The following is an 18,813-nucleotide window of genomic DNA, read 5'->3' as shown; positions in this document are numbered from 1 at the left end:
CTGGAGAGCAGGGGCAGAGACCTGCTGGCTTTACCGTACCAGGAGAGGAGGACTTCCTGCCGGGCAGGGCTGCCCTGCCCACGGCTCCGTTTGCACCACAGTCATGAATGCTCATCTTCCAAATATGGCTTCTCCCAAACACTTTTGGCAACCTAGCCTAAACCTGCCCTTTCATTTCCCTCTTTTCCTTTGTAAACCTGCTAAATCCTTTCCACCCTTTTCCTTTAAAAGGCACCAATGTACATTTAACAACTTATTGGAGGTAGAATTTATATACTGTAAAATTCACCCATCATAAGCATTCAGTTTAATGGCTTTTCGTAAATTTTCCAAGTTTATAACCATCACCATAATCGTTTTAGAATATTCCCGTCACCACACTATGATCCCTCATGCCCTTCAAAAGTCATTCCCATTCCTACTCCCAGCCCCAGGCAACTTGCATCTGTTAAGCCCCTAGATTTGTCTTTTCTAGATATTTTATATACATGAAGTCATACAAACAGTGATCTTTTGCATTTGGCTTTTTTCACTCAGTGTACTGTTTCTGAGGTCCACCCATGTACAGCACGTGCTAGTATTTCCTTTGTGTTGCTGGTTCATTCTGTCATATTCTGTTGTATGGATGTGTATCCCATTTTGCATATCCATTCACCAGTTGCTGGACATTTGGGTCATTTTATCTTTTGGCTGTTATAGGTAACGTTGCTTTGAACATCTGAGGGCAAATCTTTGTGTGGACATAATAAACCTCTTATTCTTGAAAATTAATAAAATTACATGTTTCTTGTTCTTAATTTAAAAAGCAGCTGAGTTGAAGTTTTTATAATTTTAGTCCTCTGCCCCTCAAAAAACCTCTGCAAAACTAAACTGGCTTTGTTTTCTCTTCAGCGAGGCTACCTGTCTATTCTTTTCTCCGTGTCAGTAACTCTTGATAGAAAGGGTGCTCCCTGCTTGTTAGAAAATGTCCCCAACACCTGCTTTCAGAGAGAGAAAAGGAAAGGGGAAGGGAGGGGAGGAGGGGAATTACTCAAGTGAAGGGGCATTGACGCAGTACATTCCTCGAGTCCAGACCTGGGCTGAGGGCTGAGGAAGCCTCTGAGATGAGGCCCGGACCCCGGAGAGCTCACTGTTGAAGTGGAGGGGGTGCAGGGACTCCTTCTGTTTATCCTTTCCTCTCCTGCCTACTTTGATAAAGGAAAATTATTTATAAGGACTATTAAAGTGTCTACCCATTTTTCTTTCCAACTGAAAGAACTCCAGCTCACGTAAGGAAGTGAGTGAGAGCCAGTTTGATACCGGTTCCATATGTGCACCCCTTTCGCAAGAACAGCAGCCGAAGCCTCACCCGCCACCGCCCAGCACCGCTCCTCCTGAGCGGTCTCAGTTGCATATGTTCAGTGCCTGGGAGCACACGGCCTCATGAGGCAGCCTGTTTGTTCGTCAGCTGGTTTGCTCCATAGTCTTTCTTACTTTGAACCAGGCATTTTACTCCCTGTTACTTTTTCCGTTAGTCTCATGTCCTTATGCTTATCGTACATGATTTCCTTTTTTGTGTTTTATAGTTAACGCTCTACTAGCTCAGGATTCTTGTAACAACTCTGACCTCATTCTAAATAGATTAGATGGGGTCTCATCTATTTAGGAGGGAGTAATTGGGATGAGATTCTTAGCGTAGCCAAATATTGGTTGGTTGCTTGCTTGGATGATTTGAACAGCCACCTACATCCCCGTGGCACATATGAAGCTTATGGTTCACCAGAAACTCCGCATTTCTTACGTTCTTAAGTTGTACTGCAGTCACTGTGTTGTTGCTGAATCATGCTGTTTTACATTTAGCCTTGTTAGATTTGATCTTGCTGGGTTTTTTAATTTTTTTATTGTGGTAAAATATACCTAACATAAAATTTACATCTTAGCCATTTTTAAATCCGTGGTTCGGTTGCGTTAAGTACATTCTGCTCTTCTGTAGCCATCACCACCGAGCGTCCCCAGAACTTTTTTCATCTTCCCACATGAAACTCCATGTTCTTGGAACGATCGCTCCCTACTCCCTCCCACCCCAGCCCTTGGCAACCTTCTGCCCCGACTGTCTCCCTGAATTTGAGTACCGCATGAGTGGAGTGGTACTGTATTGTCCTTTTGTGAATGGCTTATTTTACTTAATATGTTCAAAGTTCTTCCATGCCCTAGCATTAGAATTACCTTACTTTTTAGGGATGAATTATATTCCATTGTCTGTATATACCATATTTTGTTTATTACTTCAACTGTTGATGCACATAAGTGTTGTTTCCACCCTTTGGCTGTTGTGAATAATGCTGCTACTAATGTCGGTGTACAAATATGTGTTTGGGTCTCATTGATTTTACTGTTTTAACTCATTATATTCTGCCCCTGTTTTGTATTAATGGGTGATTATCTGCAAATCAGATAAGCTTGATGTCTGACTTTACCCGAGTCCTTCTTAATGTGTTCCACTTGCCATTGATCTGAAGATACCATGTGTACAAAATGGTCATTTCCCCCATCCTCAGTCTATTTAAAATTATGACGTGGTCTTTGCAGCTGGCCTGTGGGAGCAGACTGCTTCACACCTATCCTGGGTCTGGGTTTGTTAAAATTATTTTAGTTTAAAACTAACAGGGGTGGAGGGGGGGTCAATCAGATCACCTCCAGGCTGGATCGGAGTGGGAGGTTTGGGGTGTTTGTTTGGTACCTGTCTCCTTGAAGGCCACTAAGACTACACAGGAACTGCTATCAAGTATCAAAAAGCAGGGAATAGGATTGAATTCACAAATGTTTATGAGCTCCTACTTGTGAAAAGCACAAAATGCTTTTGGGAATCAAAAGATGAATAAAACATGCTCCCAGCTTTCAAGACATTTATAGTGCAAAATATTATAATCTGAAGATCCTTAAGCAAGGCCTCAGCCCATAGCTATAAAAACATGTCTACTTAAGAGGAGGACGATTGCAATGTACATCAAAAAAGCAAAGTGTGCTTTGAAACTATACTTTAGTATAGATGGTTGTTAAGCAAGGGTTTGGGGACATACTGAAAACTGATACAGGGACGCTTTAGAGGCATTAGCTTTCCCTTTACTTTGGCTAACATGAGAGCACCAGGAAAACACAAAGTATGCTTGCTCTTGACACTGTACAATTCTTACTGTTTTTAGAGAACAGTCACTCTACATTTATGAAATTCTTTGTCAGAACTATGTAGTTAATAGGTATGTAAATGACTACTTATTTCACTGTGTAGGTGGATCACTCTATGTTCACTTTTTAAGGAAGCATGTAAGTGCTAAAAACCATTAACATTGCAAATACAAGGAAGCGAGAGTTAATGTTAGTTGTACCTCTGTTGTACCAGATGTTAGGAGCAAAGACGTAAGGTCCATCTTGTAATTAAAATGTGTTTCATTTACTCAGTGGAATTTCTCAGTCACCTCCAACTCTGACTGCCCTTTTTGGATGCAAGGAAACTTCAGTGCATTTCGGTGCCAGGTTGTTTCTTACCACTGGTCTTCAAGCACCGAGGACCATGGTAGACCGTGCCGGGGTGGGTCTGACAGAGGTGTTGAAAGTTAAAACCACAGTAATAGGTTTTCATGCAAAATTCTCGGCCTGAGGCATCTGGTAAGAACATCTCTTTAAAAAAAACATTTCAAAATTTAATATAAAAAAAAATTTCAATTAGTTTAGCTTTCATATGTTTCTCTAATTTGTGACTAAAACCAAACAGTTCTGTGAGGATCCTGATAACATGAACTAAAGGGGAATGGTGGGGGAGGGGTGTCCAGGGTGGAAGGGAACGGAGGGGGGGAATAGAACAAATGTAATGGCATAATCAATAAAAACATGTTAAAAAAGAAAAAAATTAAATAAAAAACAAAAAAACACCTAAGGGACTCTTTTAAAAGTTTATTTGTAGCCCTGGCTGGTATAGCTCAGTGGATTGAGCGCGGGCCTGTGAACCAGACAATCGCGGTTCGATTCCCAGTCAGGGCACATACCGGGGTTGCAGGCTAGTTCCCTGCAGGACAGTTCCCAGCAGGGGACCCATGAAAGGCAACCATACATTGATGTTTCTCTCCCTCTCTCCTTCCTTTCCCCTCTAAAAAAGATAAATAAAATAAAATAAAATAAAATAAAATAGTTTATTTGTTTTTCTGCATGAAAACAATTTCCTAGGAGGTCAGGAATTCCAAAGCTCTTCTGGCTTCAGCTACTTGTTGTGACCAGCATGGGAGCCTCTATAATTCTTGAGTTAAACCAGGGTTCGTCTGGGGGAAGAAGTCACTGAGGGAGAAAGTAAATGAGCCTCGCCGTTTAGATGGTCTCTCGCTCTTCCCCGCTTAATTTTAAACTGCCCCGAGAACTGGCTTCATCTTCCATTGTGTTTTAATCATCACACGCCCCTTCCTTGAAATTTCCTCAGGTTTCTAGTTGTCTTGCACATCAAGTTAAAATTCTGGTTAGTGCATCCAAGCTCTCCACCAGATTGCCCTTCTGTCATTCTGCTCTAACCCCTCTTGGCTCCCACTGACCGCCACTCACATTCAGTCTCCGTGAGAGGCTGGCCAGTGACACTCGTCATGTTAGTTTCTTTTTGTGGCTAACAGCTCACATAATCCCCAGTCCTGCGCCTGTCATGCATCGGTGAGCTGGGCCCCCCTCACTTGGTCTTTCCACTTGGCTCTCTCCACGGTCGTCGTCACAGAATGTGGCCCTTTGTGTGGCAGCCTCACAGCCGAGGTGGCAGCCTGTGTGTCTGGGCTGTGGCCGCTGAGGACAGAGACCGGGACGCGCCCACACACCAATCTCCCGGCTCCGTACTGGACAGGGGAGGGAGGGGGCCTCCAGGCGGCACCCTGCGAGTGCTTTTTGTTAAAATGTTTTATGCATTTGCTTTTGTTTTCCTTTTCCTTTAGGTGCAGAGTGAAGACAGTGTCCTTCTGTTTGTTATTGCCTGGACAATCACAGAAATTATCCGTTACTCCTTTTATACATTCAGTCTCTTAAACCATCTGCCTTACCTCATCAAATGGGCCAGGTAAAGAAGTACAGAGGGTGAAGACTGACTTTTGAAATGATCCATCACTGCAATGTTGTCTAGATACTGCCTCTTAGGTTCCTCAAAATAAAATCGTATAATAGGGGTCGGGTAGATATCTTCTCTGTAGTTCTCATCAGGATAAGGAACTCAACTTAATTTTGATTATAGAAATATTGTTTAAATTTCTTTATACTTGTTATTTTTATTGAATCAATTCTCTCCATTATATTCAAATCTCAGTGGAGATTTGATGTAACATCACCTTTTTTTCCGTATCAGATTTTATTGATGAGCTTCTGCCATTATGATGGCTTTTTAAACTAAGTCCAATTCTCGTATTCTTGATTTTGCCAACAAGTTATGACACTTAAATTAATTTCTAATTAATAGCAAACATTAGAAGGCTATTTAGCTTATTATCAGTTTATTTACTTTGATTATTTTTATAGTAATATTTATTGTGAATTGAATAAAGGCTGACAGTTCATCTCTTTATCTGAAGTAATCCACCAGATAGTTGTAAGCAGTTTTTTTTTTAAATTTTTATTTATTTATTTTTAGAGAGGGGAAGGGAGGAAGAAAGAGAGGGAAACATCAATGTGTGGTTGCCTCTCATGAACCCCCCACTGTGGACCTGGCCTGAAACACAGGCATGTGCAGTGACTGGGAATGGAACCAGCAACCCCTTGGTTCACAGGCCAGCCCTCAGTCCACTGAGGCACACCAGCCAGGGTATAAGTAGTCTTCTGAGTTGAAAAAGACAAGGGGAGCCCCTGGCTGATGTAGCTCAGCTGATTGAGCACCAGCCTGCAAACCAAAGGGTCACCGATTTGATCCCCAGTCCGAGCACATGCTTGGGTTGTGGGCCAGGTCCCCAGTTGGGGGCACTTGAAAGGCAACCACACACTGATGTTTCTCTTCCACTCTTTCTCCCTGCCTTCCCATCTGTCTAAAAATAATTAAAATGAGATCTTTAAAAAGAAAAAGACTAGGGAAGGATTGAAAAAGCAAAAGAAGCAAAATTATCCTTGGGGCCCAAAAGCCTCATTTCATAGAAGGAAGAAGGGTTCCTATACAATTTATAAGCTTGATGATTAAATTAGAGACAGACCAGTTGTTTGCAACATTTCAAGCATATGGACTCTCTTTTCTTCCTTTGTTTCTTTCTTTCTTCTTTTGCAATAAACATTTTTATTAAGGAAAAGGGAAGAAGGGGGAACACAGCAGTTTCTAACCAACCTGGGCAGGCATTGTGAACACTGTCTATCCCAGCTATAGGGAAATTTTATTGACCAAGCCTTGATTGTACTCTTGGAGAATGATTCTTTTGTCCCTTGTTTTCCGTGGCCTGTCGGAAGTTCTTCCTCTTCACCCTCCTCCTTAGTGTGGCTGAGGCTGGTGACAGGGAACATGTCTCCTTGCACTGTCACAGAGTTCTTAGCACAGTCCCCGTACCTGGGGTTTGGAAGCCCAGTGCTTACTGTTAGCCACAAACAGCCAAAGATGTTTTATTTTTATTATTAAAGTATAGTTGACATACACTACAGGGTCCAGCTGAAGTAAGGCCTGCTCGAGTGTGGTTGGCAGGGTAATAATGTGGGTGTAGTAATTTATAGTTTTAATTTGAACCTGTCACCTAAAATGTCACATGGTGTGCTTGAGTGTGACACTAGGAAGGGGGGGCACATTATTTGTGCCGGACCCTGGGTTACATATGCGTTTCAGGTGTACCACAGACTTCTCCAGCTATTTATACACCGTACAAAGTGACCAACACAATAGAATCTGTCCCCTGTCACTGTGCAGCCCTGTTCCAACACCATCAAATACCTTCCCTGGGCTGCACATGTGACCTTTTTCACCTGGCCCTCCTGCTCCTGTCCCCTCTGGCAGCCATCATTGTGTTCTCTGCGTCCGTGAGTCTGTCTCGCTTTGCTGTGTGTGTTCATCTGTTCTGCTCTTTGGATCCCACATACAAGCGAAACCGCTTGGTACTTGTCCTCTGTCTGACACGTGCTTCATGTAATGTCCTCTAGGGCCGCCCACCACAAATGGCAAGATTTTTTTATTTTCTAATGGCTGAGTGATGTTTTATTGTATAGACATATATAAAATTTTATCTATTTACCTATCAGTGCACACTTATATTGTTTCCGTATCTTGACTATTATAAATAATGCTGCAGCCAAAGGCTTTTTAAAATCTGAGCTGATGGTTTTTTAGCAATACCTATACTTCAAAATAACTTCCAGTTCATTCCATAAGATGAACTTTTCTCTGTATTCTTTTGGAAACATAGAGAATTTCTTTTCTTTTTTTAAGTTTTTATTTATTTACTTTTTTTTAAATAAAGAAATTTTTTTAAATTTTATTTATTTATCTTTAGAGAGGAGGGGAAGGAGAGAATTAGAGAAACATCCATGGGTGGTTGCCTCTGGTGAGTCCCCTGCCAGGAACTGGCCTGCAACCCAGGCATGTGCCCTGACTGGGAATCGAACTGCAATCGTGTGGCTCGCAGGCCCATGCTCAATCCACTGAGCTATACCAGTCAGAACTGATTTATTTACTTTTAGAAAGAAAGGAAGGTAGGGAGAAAGAAAGTGAGAGAAACACCAATGTGCAAGAGATATATTGACCAGTCACATCTCACATGCCCCTAACTAGTGACCCTTTGGTTTGCAGGCCAGCACTCAGTCCACTGAGCCACACCAGCCGAGGCAAGAATTTCTTTTAAAGTGAAAGAAATTGTGCGGATTCTTCCATTTGATAGTAATTATAGGGTTTTTTTTATTGAAAAAATATATAATGACCAAAAGCTATTATGAATTTTTAATGTTTTTTAAATTAGCATACAGGACAGCATTTTAGCTTCACCATAGGCATGTACAGACATCCGAATGATTGTAGCAGGGTACACACACTGAGCGTGCTGTAGTCTCTTCTGACTACAGACGTACTGCTGTACGTCGTTAGGGATTCCTAGACGCATGCGCTAGTACCGTCCACCACCTCTCTGCACAAGCGCAGTCTCCACTACCACCCCAGAGGCAGCATCGGTGTAAACCGTGCCTCGGTGCCTCTACCTCGCCAATATTTGGCGTCACCTTAGTGATTTTAGGGAGTCGTTTTGAAGAGTCATTTATTGAGTCCGATCAAATTTTGAGTCTGACCGGAACACATTTATTTTATTTTAGAACATTCAGAAATATACCTGCTATAGGCCCCTTCCAAAAACTGGCTTGTAAAACCTGAACTTATAAACAATGGGTAAACAGGAAAATGTGTAGACGATAGTTTTCTAAAGAGAGGTATTGATTAGAAGGGTGGGAGTGCATCTTTCTACTGAAGTTGGCTTCAAGGCTCGGTAATGAGTACTCTTGTTTTGTTTCAGGTACACGCTTTTCATTGTTCTGTACCCAATGGGGGTGTCAGGAGAGCTGCTCACCATATACGCGGCTCTGCCCTTCGTCAGACAGGCGGGCCTGTACTCCATCAGCCTACCGAACAAGTACAACTTCTCCTTTGACTATTACGCATTCCTGATTCTGATAATGATCTCCTACATTCCACGTAAGTAAACCATTGTGCCCGTGTTTACGTTTTAAAAGTAGGCTCTACAATAGCTAGAGGGAAAAGCCTTTGGTTGTTTTTACACCACATCCAGGTAAATATACACCTAGTTTATTAGGAATTTTCTCTGGTAGTAATCATAGAAAGATGAATCGTTCTCTGTACAGCTGCCAAAATGCAGCCCTTCTCAGTGTGTGTGGGTTTGAAACAGTGGATGCCAGGGCAGGGAACCGTCTGTTGGGGAAAAGCACTGAGTGGAAAACCAAAAACAGCCGCGAAAGCCTTACCTTGACTTTTTCTGATTCTCAAAAACTGCTTATTAATAGCATTGGAAAAACATTGTAAAGAGATTTTTTGCATCTTTACTGTATCAAAATGGACAGTTATTTCATTTTTAAGGAATCAGTAGTTAACTGGAAACAAATAACAAAATAAAATAGATTAACTTATTTATTTTCTATACCTCTTCCGCTCTGGTTTAGAAGCACTCGCACCCTCTGAACAGAACGTGGGGTTCTCCAGGGTGGCGTCCGGTGTCTCAGCGGTCCTGCTGCAGGGCCCCGTTGCGTGGTCAACGTGCCTGTCTGCGCACTTGATGACAGACCGAAAAACGCATGCCTGAGGCTTCTGTGAAATGAGTCCTGTTTGCTGAGGCTTTTCTTGAATTCTGATGTTCATTTGAAATCTTGTGTTGGTTTTCACGTCTCCAAAAGGCTGTTCTTCTACCCAAGAACATATGTTTTTACTCCTTTAGCTATTCCTGTAGTCATTATGGCTCTGAATGTCATTTTAGCCTGTAAGGTGCTACATTCTCCCCTTCACCTCAGGTAAAACTCAGACAAGAGGGTTGGGCTTTCCTTTAGCCTACAGCGCAAACCGCGTGAATCTTCCTAACAATCAGGAGCAACATGTCTGTGTCCTTCTGTGGGAAACTGTATTTCATGCATTGTGAAAAAACCCTACGTCCATCCCTAGCTGGTGTGTCTCAGTGGATTGAGAGCTGGCCTGTAAACCGAAAGGTTGCTAGTTCGATTCCCAGTCAGGGCACATGCCTGGGTTGTGGGCCAGGTCCCTATTTGGGGGCGTGTGAGAGGCAACCAATCAATGTTTCTCACTCACATCAATGTTTCCCTCCCTTTCTTTTTCCCTTCTGTCCTTTCTCTCTAAAAAAGAAAATCTTTTTAAAAAAGAATACTAAACTAAGTTGAGAAAATAGAGATAAAAAATATAACCCATGGGTAAGTTTTAAACAAACCCACTACATCCAGATTTCATGTGAATGTTGATCTCGGACCCAGCTCTGCTCCGTGGTTCATTTCCCACTCTGTTTAATTACCAGGCCCTCCTCTCCGGTGCTGAGACTCTGGGGGCTAAAGGTCGTCTCTCAAATGTAAAAGGTAGTTGATTACCAAACAGATAAATACGAAAGAGTCAAAATTTGGGTAACAAAAATTAACTTAGTAGTTTTCTTACCTAATACTGTTCTGTGAGAGTTTCATCTTCAAGTCTCTCGAGCAACAATTCTTAGCTGCAGTCTCGCCACACTGGAATAACACATTATCCTGGTCAGTGGGCGCCACAAGATTTACTTTAATTCAACATAAGTTCTTTTTTTTTTTTTTTTTTTTTTTAAGATTTTATTTATCTTTAGAGGGGAAGGGAAGGAGAGAGGGAGAGAAATATCAATGTATGGTTGCTTCTGGTGCACCCCCTGCTGGGAACTGGCCCCTGCTGGGAACTGGCCTGCAACCCACAAATGTGCCCTGACTGGGAATTGAACCGCGATCAACTGGTTCGCAGGCCCACGCTCAATCCACTGAGCTACACCAGCCAGGGCTAAGTTCTTGATTACATAGAAGATAGGTGCCATTTTGAGTGACTAGGAAAGGGTCGAGGAGGGTTTCGTGAAATCAAACCACTAACAAAACGCTGCCACCGTGACGGAAACCTGAGGGTTGACCAGGATCTCCAGTCTGTCTGAGAACGAGGAGCTCCGTCCCTGGACGTCTCTCCAGGGCGACCGGAGGCCGTGTGCACCTCCCAGTCCCTTCCTCTGCCCGCAGACCTCGTGACACGGAGGAGGGGCCCGGTCAGGCACAGACGGCCCTCCCCAGTGACTGGATTCCTGAAGGAAAACCAGCCTCGTTCTCTGGGGGTTTCCTTCTCGGCTTTAAAAGAGCTAGAAGAGAAAACACAGCTCCCAGCCTACTGTCCGGGCAGATTTCTTAAAAAGTCTGCTTTCTTTACCTCAGTTCCTTCCCCCTTCCTTTTTCAGCCTTCTTTTGTTAAAAGAATTTGGCTTGGTTAAAGTTTATAGTCTTTCTCCTTTTTAAGGCAGCTTAAGTTTTGTAGACAATGGAAAAGGATTTATTTCAAATAAAGATTAGAAGATTTTCTTGAAATCTCTGACTTCCGACCCAGCTCAAGATGGCAGCCCAGACGGATCTCCTGCTATACACACCATCATGTCTGCTGGGTCTTTTTTTTAACCCCCCTCTATAACTAGTTTTCACCAGTGTGGGGAGGGAACCTGTCAGTAGGACTCAGACATCTACTACGCCCTGCAGTCACTGCACATGGCAACATGGAGGGGAGGAACATCTTGCAAAGGACTCCAAGCATCCCACCCACCAATATTCCTGGGGCCGGGGCTCATGGGCCACAGTTTGGGCTTCATGGCCTCACTGCAGATAGGTCAGGTGAGGTCAGAGTGAGGCTGGCGCTCACTTTGTTTCTGGCCTGGGCCAGTTGCCCTGGATGTTTTCAGTGGTTTAGGTGATAGTATTGAGGGCAGTTTGTACAGTTCATTCCCAGCCAACTGTACATTTGCATCTTTCCAACATTTTGTATTTATTACAAGAAATGCAGGATTAGGAGGGGTTGCTATTGACATGTCTTCTTTATCAAATTTGGTTTCTTTCTACAGCTTAAGTTTCTTTTAATCTTATTAAATGGGAAGTCTGTCTAGAAGGCATCCAGCCATGTGATATGAAAAATAGAGATATTTATTGAAGATATAAGATACAAGAAACATTGTACAAAGGACAATGACACCTCAGTCCCTTTCAGAGTAGGCACCTTGGGACCTCACACAGTTCTCCCAGTTACCATCAGCTGCCCCGTCTTATTTTCCTGAATCTCATCAACAGTCTAAAATCTCTTCCCTTTCAAAGGTGATTTTAGTTTTTGGAAAAACCAGAAGTTGTAGGGTACCAAATCTGGGTTGTAGGGGGGCTATGTCACCTGAGAGATTTGATGTTTCACCAAAAATCTCTGCACAAGACACGATGTGTGAGCTGGTGTGTTGTTGCGATGAAGCTGCCAGTCACCAGGTGCCCACAGCCGCAGCCTCTGAATCACCTGAATAGTTTCCACAGAGGAACGTTCAGACATAACACAAAATTGGATGCAGATTCATTGCCGTACTCGCTCAGTCATTTTAAATGCAAGAGCCACACAGTACACATGCTCACTCAATGGCGTCTACCACCCCCACTGACTAGTACAGTGAAGTCGTCATTATTCACACATGCAAATTCCAGTCCACTCTCCTTGGCTTCCAGGTCACATCAACGTCACGCAAACCATTCTCCTTATATTAACAAGGGCTGGACTTTTTCCAGACAGACCTCATATGTGTGTGTGCGTGCACATGTGTGCATTTCTGTATGTGTACATTTACTTGTATATATAGCAACACCTGACCTATCTGCAGTGATGCCACGAAGCCCAAACTGTGGCCCATGAGCCCCGGCCCCAGGAATATTGGTGGGTGGGGATGCTTGGAGTCCTTTGCAAGATGTTCCTCCCCTCCATGTTGCCATGTGCAGTGACTGCAGGGCGTAGTAGATGTCTGAGTCCTACTGACAGGTTCCCTCCCCACGCTGGTGAAAATTAGTTCTAGAGGGGGTTAAAAAAAGGCTGAGAAACAATGGTGTAGGGTGAGGGCCCCAAGAAGCCTGGCACTCCAGGTCGTCGGTAAGCATAGCCTCACCTGGTTCTAGAGGAACTGAGAGTGAAACTTAGCCCAGGAGAGCAGTTCCAGCTGCTCACACCTTACAGGAAGGTGGGCTCAGCAGCACCACAAGCCCCCACACCCACCCCAGCACACCAGGGCGCACTCTCATTGTACAGCAGCCATCTCCATTTGGTGGGTCCCGACCTGGGGGAGCAGAAGGTCAAATTCTGAATAGCCTGTTGTCAAGCTGAGACCTTCTTAGGGTTAGTCTTCATTATAGCCCGATGTAGGTAAAAATAGTAGCCACAAATCCAGAATTGCTTCAGCCATTATAGCCGGGTTCAGCCTAAACATGTGGGTAATTCAACTGGAGACAGCGTCATCCAAGTTCTAGTCACCAAGAAGTCACTGCGAGAGCTATAAAGAACCTTCAGCCAGAGTCACCCCATTTCCCTGCCACCCCCTCCCCGCCACAACACACATTTCTTTTCCTACTCACTAAGAAACCTCTGGAAGATGTTAAAGAATGAAAGGGCCACATTTGCCCTCTGGTTCTGACGTCCAACTCTGGCAGCCAGTAGAGTCTTGCCCACTGGGACGAAGGTGATGGTGTGCTCGGCCATCCTGCTCTCACCGCACTGCAGGCCTAATGAATGGCTGCTGGGCCCCGAGCGCCCTCCGCCCTCCGCCCTCCGCCCTGGCGGTGAGGTTGCAGCAGCCTGAAGGGGTGTGGTAATCGAATGCGGCTGGAGGAAAAGCCCTTAGCTTGCTTAGCCACAACGTTTCCCTTTATTAAAACACATCTATGGAAATGTGACTGGCCCCACATTTTTAAATGATTACAATTAGCATTCCTTATGGTTTAATTATATCTTTACTTCCAGTTTTTAGATTATAGAGCTTGTCAAATTTTCTAGCTCTCAAACCAAAATAGTTCTCTCACTGTTGAATTTCATGCACAAGCCGGGCCTTCTCTGTGCATGACTTTCTGCCTGCGCGCAGTGAGTGGGGCGTTGGCAGCCCTGCTCGCCATCGGAGCCCCCTCTGCAGTTGGTCGGGTCTGTGCCCAAACCCACTGGTGTCTTGGAATACTTGGGGAGCATTATCTGAAATGTTGCCAACTTGGAGGCCATTAAAAAACGAAGAAACTCTCAGAGTTAGCCGTGGTGAAAATTACCTCCCCCAAAATATAGGTTATTGTCTAAAATGTAGAGACTGGACCTGTGGAGAAGGGGAGGATAGGAAGGATAGCGTACCCCCAGGACCATCTCACTGGAGTTGTTTACATGGTAATCGAGCCCCCCGGTTTACAGTAACTTCGTGATGACCAGATAGTTTAAACCGGCATTTCCCAGGAGGACACTCCAAGCGCTTGGATGGAATAGTGCTTAGTTGTGGAGGGTCGTCACACACTGCAGGGTTCAGCAGTCCTGCCCCTGTGCTGGATGCCAGTCACCTGCCCCCAGGAGCTGCCCCTGCCATTTCCAAATACTCCCCAGGGAGGCCGTACCATCCAGTTCGTTTGAGAACCATTACTTTTTTTATCCTCATCCTGTGAAATGCCTGTTGATTCTAGAGAGAGGGGGGAAGGGAGGGAGAGAAACACTGATTAGCTGCCTCTTGTACACGCCCTCACTGGGATCGGACCTGCGGCCCAGGCATGTGCCCTGACCAAGAATTGAATGGTGTACAGGACAACATTTCAACCCGCTGAGCCACACTGGCCAGGACTGAGAACTATTACTTATAAAAATAATCTACAGCCCTGGCTGGTGTGACTCAGAGTGGATCAAGCGCCTGGACTGCAAACTGGAAAGTCACCAGTTCAATCCCCAGTGGGGGCACATGCCTGTAGGCCAGGTGCCCTGTGGGGGGCATGTGAGAGGCAACAACACATTGATGTTTCTCTCCCCTTTCTCCCTGCCTTACCCTGTTTCTCTCTCAAAAAAAAATTTTTTTTAAAGAAAAGTAATCTATAAATGACCAAGGACAGAATCTTCGGTTCCTGAGATACTATCTTTTTTTTTTTAAGATTTTACTTATTTATTTTTAGAGAGGGGAAGGGAAAGAGACACAGAGGTAAACAAACATCCGTTGGTTTCCTCCCACACGCCCCCAACCCAGGACCTGGCCACAATCCAGTCGTGTGCTCTGACTGGGAATCGAACCAGTGACCTTTCGGTTTGCAAATCAACACTCAATCCACTGAGCCACACCAGCCGCTGGCTCTTTTAATGAAGACTTTTTCTACATTTAAACTTGGCTTAGTGGTATTCAGATCAAATGTATTAGCACTCCTTCCCACTCAAAGAACAAGCTTTCTTGGGAGCCGAAAAGCTGGTCAGTGATTTGCGATGAAACCCCAGACAGGTCGCCTACATTTTCTAGGACTTGAATTCCTCCTCTGAAATAAGGATAATAACTCCATCACTAGACTTCTTCACGTGCCTGTTGTGAAATCAGAGAATGAATGTAAAGGTAATAAGAGTGTGAAGAATGTTATGTGGCAGCTCTGTGGCACCTTGACTGGTAATGATAGCGTCTGCCACACCGGGCTAATGCAGGAGAAGGTAGGTCTCTTCGTGTTTCTCTTTGCTTTCCCCCGGCCCACCTGGTACCTTCCTTGGTTGCTGGATGATAAAGTATCAGAAAGCTATAGAGGGCTTTACGTCCCTGTGCTTTAGATAGAACATGCAGTTTTAAATGATCTCCTTAACCAATTCTTTCTTTTCTTCCAGTTTTTCCCCAGTTATATTTCCACATGATACACCAGAGAAGAAAGGTCCTTTCTCATACTGAAGAACACAAGAAATTTGAATAGTTCCTGTTTCCTGAACCTCTCCACAAACAAACTTTTCAATGACAAAAATGCTGCAGACTTTTTGAGTTCCCAATACGTTTCATAGAAAATAAGAACTATTTTTAAAATACTAAACAAAACAAAACAAAAACCAAAATCCAGTGTCACACAGACCTGGGATTTTATAAAATTAAAAAAAAAAAAAAGGCTCTTACCTAAAGCACCCTGGCCAGTCCATTAGGCATGCTTTTTCAACCAGGAGTTCCCAACACGTACTGTGGCACTAGAAAGGGTTCGGCATTTCTGTCCTCCTGCTCCCGTCATGCATCTGATAAATGCAGACCCGTAACCACACGCCCTGAGAGCAGCGGTCTGAGTGCCGGCGTCCCCGCCGACGCCCGGCTCGCAGTGGGGCTTCGTTCCAGGTCGTGGTGTGTGTAGCGTTGCTCCCTTCCAAAGTGCCCGACTGCATGCTGGAAACTATTCGTATTTTTGAAGCAGCAAACTTTGTTCTCCGGAATGCTCTGAGGTTACGGCTACGACCTTTCCCCTCATATCTAGTGAGTGAAATGTACAGTTGTGTGTTTGCGAAGCTTTGGGCTAGTGCTCATAATCAGAAAACAGCCAGGACCCTTTTGTGTGTTTTCAGTTGAGACATTACTGCCTGCCACTGAGAAACATGCTTGAATGTAGTCAGTATGTGTACACCGTAGAGAACCTACCTTATCTGGGGCTCGGCCTCACTCCTGTTTTCACACTATGACAGTTCTCAGAAAGGGCAAGTTGCATCGCTAGTAAGTGACGGGTGCCTTTCACAGTACCGTTCTCAGAACCCCTCTAAGGAATGCATTTGCCAATCACTGTTCTCATTTATGGACCCCAAACCCATGTAGGCACAGGAATAGAGAAGCTGTTATTGAAATGCATGGAAGATGTTGCTTTAGAAATGTAGTCCAGAAGAACATTCAGGAATAGGTCTTTACACCCTTATCATTTTACTTTCTAATTTTCATGAAACTCTTCTGTTCAGGAATTTTCCCTAATCGTGGCCCTCTCTGATTCCCACCATCTCACACGTCCCGAGGCAGTGAGATGCCTGGCTGGGCAGTCCTGAGCTACAGCGGTGCTGTCCCATGTGCTGGGCAGCTAAGAAATGCTTCGGTCAGATGAACATTGTCTAATTAACATCATGTCTTCATACCGTTCAGTTGCTCAGCTGTGCATTTACGACTCTTCAAGGAGAGGTTGGTGAAAATGTGAGGCCCAAGTTTAAATGTGCATTAGATTTTAAACACAGGATATTCTTTGTAGAGCCCTTTTTTCCTTTTAAATTGGTTGATCTTTAAAAGTCTAGTTTACAGAGTAGTTATTCACAATATAATTGCTAATATCAGGAGAGTGAAATAATGGGAAACTTAATTTTCTAATTCCTTATTTTCATAGAGGCTTGAACATCAGTATCGAAATGAGAGAAAACATACACTGAAGTGTAGTTGGTGCAGGCAGACACGTAGTCAGTTATTTTTGAAATTGAACCTTAAACTTCTGCTTCTTAAAGTCAGCACTCACCTTGGGTGTGTTGAGATCAGAATCTGTTCTGGTACTTGATAAAATATGTGGAAAAGATTCTATTTCATGGTTTTCCTCTTTTTATTTTCCAAAATGTATTTCTACTGTAAAATAGAATCAGTTTAGGTTGTATTAGACTTATTATTAATTTGGGTAAGATTTTTTTCATTGTTTTTGAAATAGTAGAGGGTGGGATAAAAACTGCAGGTTTTTCAAGCTCCCCGGATTGGTTTTGGTCAGGCCTCTCTTACAGTTTGTCACCGTTTACAGAAACAGCCGGTTGTAGACGGTGGTGTTGCATCCGACTGAGCTTCGGCAACAAGAGCACAGCCAACAACTCCTTCCCCAAAAAGGGCCTCAGCCCCACTGTTATTTTTGTACATCAAACATCTAAAATGCCATGGCAGATAAGTAAGACATACCACCATGTCCTTCGGTCACCTTTCTCAATAACTGGTCTCTTTAGCTCCAACATAAATTAATTCTTCCTTTGAAGTGGTGGCATCCTTTTATGAAGTGAGACCATCTAACCCCACCAAATGTCCCTTCTGTTTATAAAGTATGAATGAAGAAGGTGGAATTGGTGGTTATTTTGTCAGACCGCGTGTTCATTTCAGGGCACAAAGACATCATCTGCCTGGATGCGCCCCCAGGGGATGTTTCAGAGCCCCCCCCCCTTTGGGAACCACCTTCTGGCAGAGAATTCTGTGAGGTGTGCAGCAGTGCTTTGCAGGCACAGCTGCTGATTTGCATACTGCTGTGTTCTGTTTGCTAAGGTTGGGGATTTTCTTTTAACACGAGCTGCAAAGGCAGTTATCAAAGGCACCATGGAGAGTTGGTTAGTCGTGGGAGGAAGAACTGTCCTCCCAGACAGGGTTCCTCTGAAGTGAACTCCCTGCAGAAGACCTAGCGTTAAAGAGGCTGGGACGAGGTGCTGCCCTCATTTCCACTTGCGCTTTTGGTTGTTCGTTTGTGATAAAAGGTTGGCATTTATGCGATACAGCCTATGAATTATTTGCAATTCTGAGTTTCAGATAAAACATTATAAAGCATCAAAATCAGTACATACTGCTCCTTGGAAATTTAGGTAAAAATTTATACAGCCGTATATACAGTCATTTTTGTATTTTTTCTATGTTGTGAAAACCAAAATTGTAATTTTATAGGTCTTTGATTCACTAAAATTCTATAATTTAAATGGATTTTTTGTATATTTAGAAATAAGGCATTCAAAGACTATGCTTAACTTTCTATGCATGCATTTGGAAGCTGTTTTTACCTGATAATGTTAACAGTAATAAGTTGTATTCATAAAATACTGATCTGTGTTGCATTTCAAAATAAACTGGTGTGTGCTCTGCCTGGATCTGAAATACTGACCAGTTGAGTCTTAGTGATTTTTTTCACATCAAATTGGCCTGAAAGTGGCATTGTAGGAATATGGAAGAATTTCAGTTCTCTACAGATTCCAGCTCTTTCTTTGACAGCGTTAAAATGTGTTTCTGCTACCCATAGGGGTTCTGCACTTGCAGGAAGAGTAGAAAGATTATATTAAGAGGTTTCCAAAAAGTCATTCTTCCTGCCAGTCTTCAGAGGGACAAGAGGGATTCCTCATGTGATGAGCAGGAAATCTAAGAAATGCGTCAGTAAAAGATCGAGGACCCTTGTCTTACAATGGTTTTTTTTTCTTTTTAATCTAATTGTTCGAACATAAGTTGAAAGGGGAAATACTGTTGCCCAGCCATGTTCGTCATATGTTCGGCTACCTGGTCAAGGGGTTAAGAACCTCCTCCCCAAAATGCCCCCACACGCAGAACAATCCCAGATGCAGCTTCGAGCACTTGAGGTTGT

General features: G+C 43.6%; 1 protein-coding gene across 1 annotated transcript in view; it reads left to right on the top strand.

Moving 5' to 3' along the window:
- Positions 1–18,341, top strand: part of HACD2 (3-hydroxyacyl-CoA dehydratase 2) — a 98,037-nt gene extending 79,696 nt beyond the window's left edge. Inside the window, exons 5-7 of the mRNA XM_037132286.2 lie at positions 4,941–5,062; positions 8,457–8,635; positions 15,332–18,341. Of these exons, the coding sequence (XP_036988181.1) occupies positions 4,941–5,062; positions 8,457–8,635; positions 15,332–15,414 (384 nt within the window). The 3' untranslated portion in view covers positions 15,415–18,341. The remainder of the gene's footprint in view (positions 1–4,940; positions 5,063–8,456; positions 8,636–15,331) is intronic.
- Positions 18,342–18,813: the final 472 nt, after the last annotated feature.

The sequence above is a fragment of the Artibeus jamaicensis genome, unplaced genomic scaffold (assembly GCF_021234435.1).
Source record: "Artibeus jamaicensis isolate MK-2021 breed Jamaican fruit bat unplaced genomic scaffold, CSHL_Jam_final contig_3126, whole genome shotgun sequence".
Lineage (NCBI taxonomy): Eukaryota > Metazoa > Chordata > Mammalia > Chiroptera > Phyllostomidae > Artibeus > Artibeus jamaicensis.
Note: the sequence above shows the minus strand (reverse complement) of the source record. Positions and strands in the feature narration are given on the sequence as shown.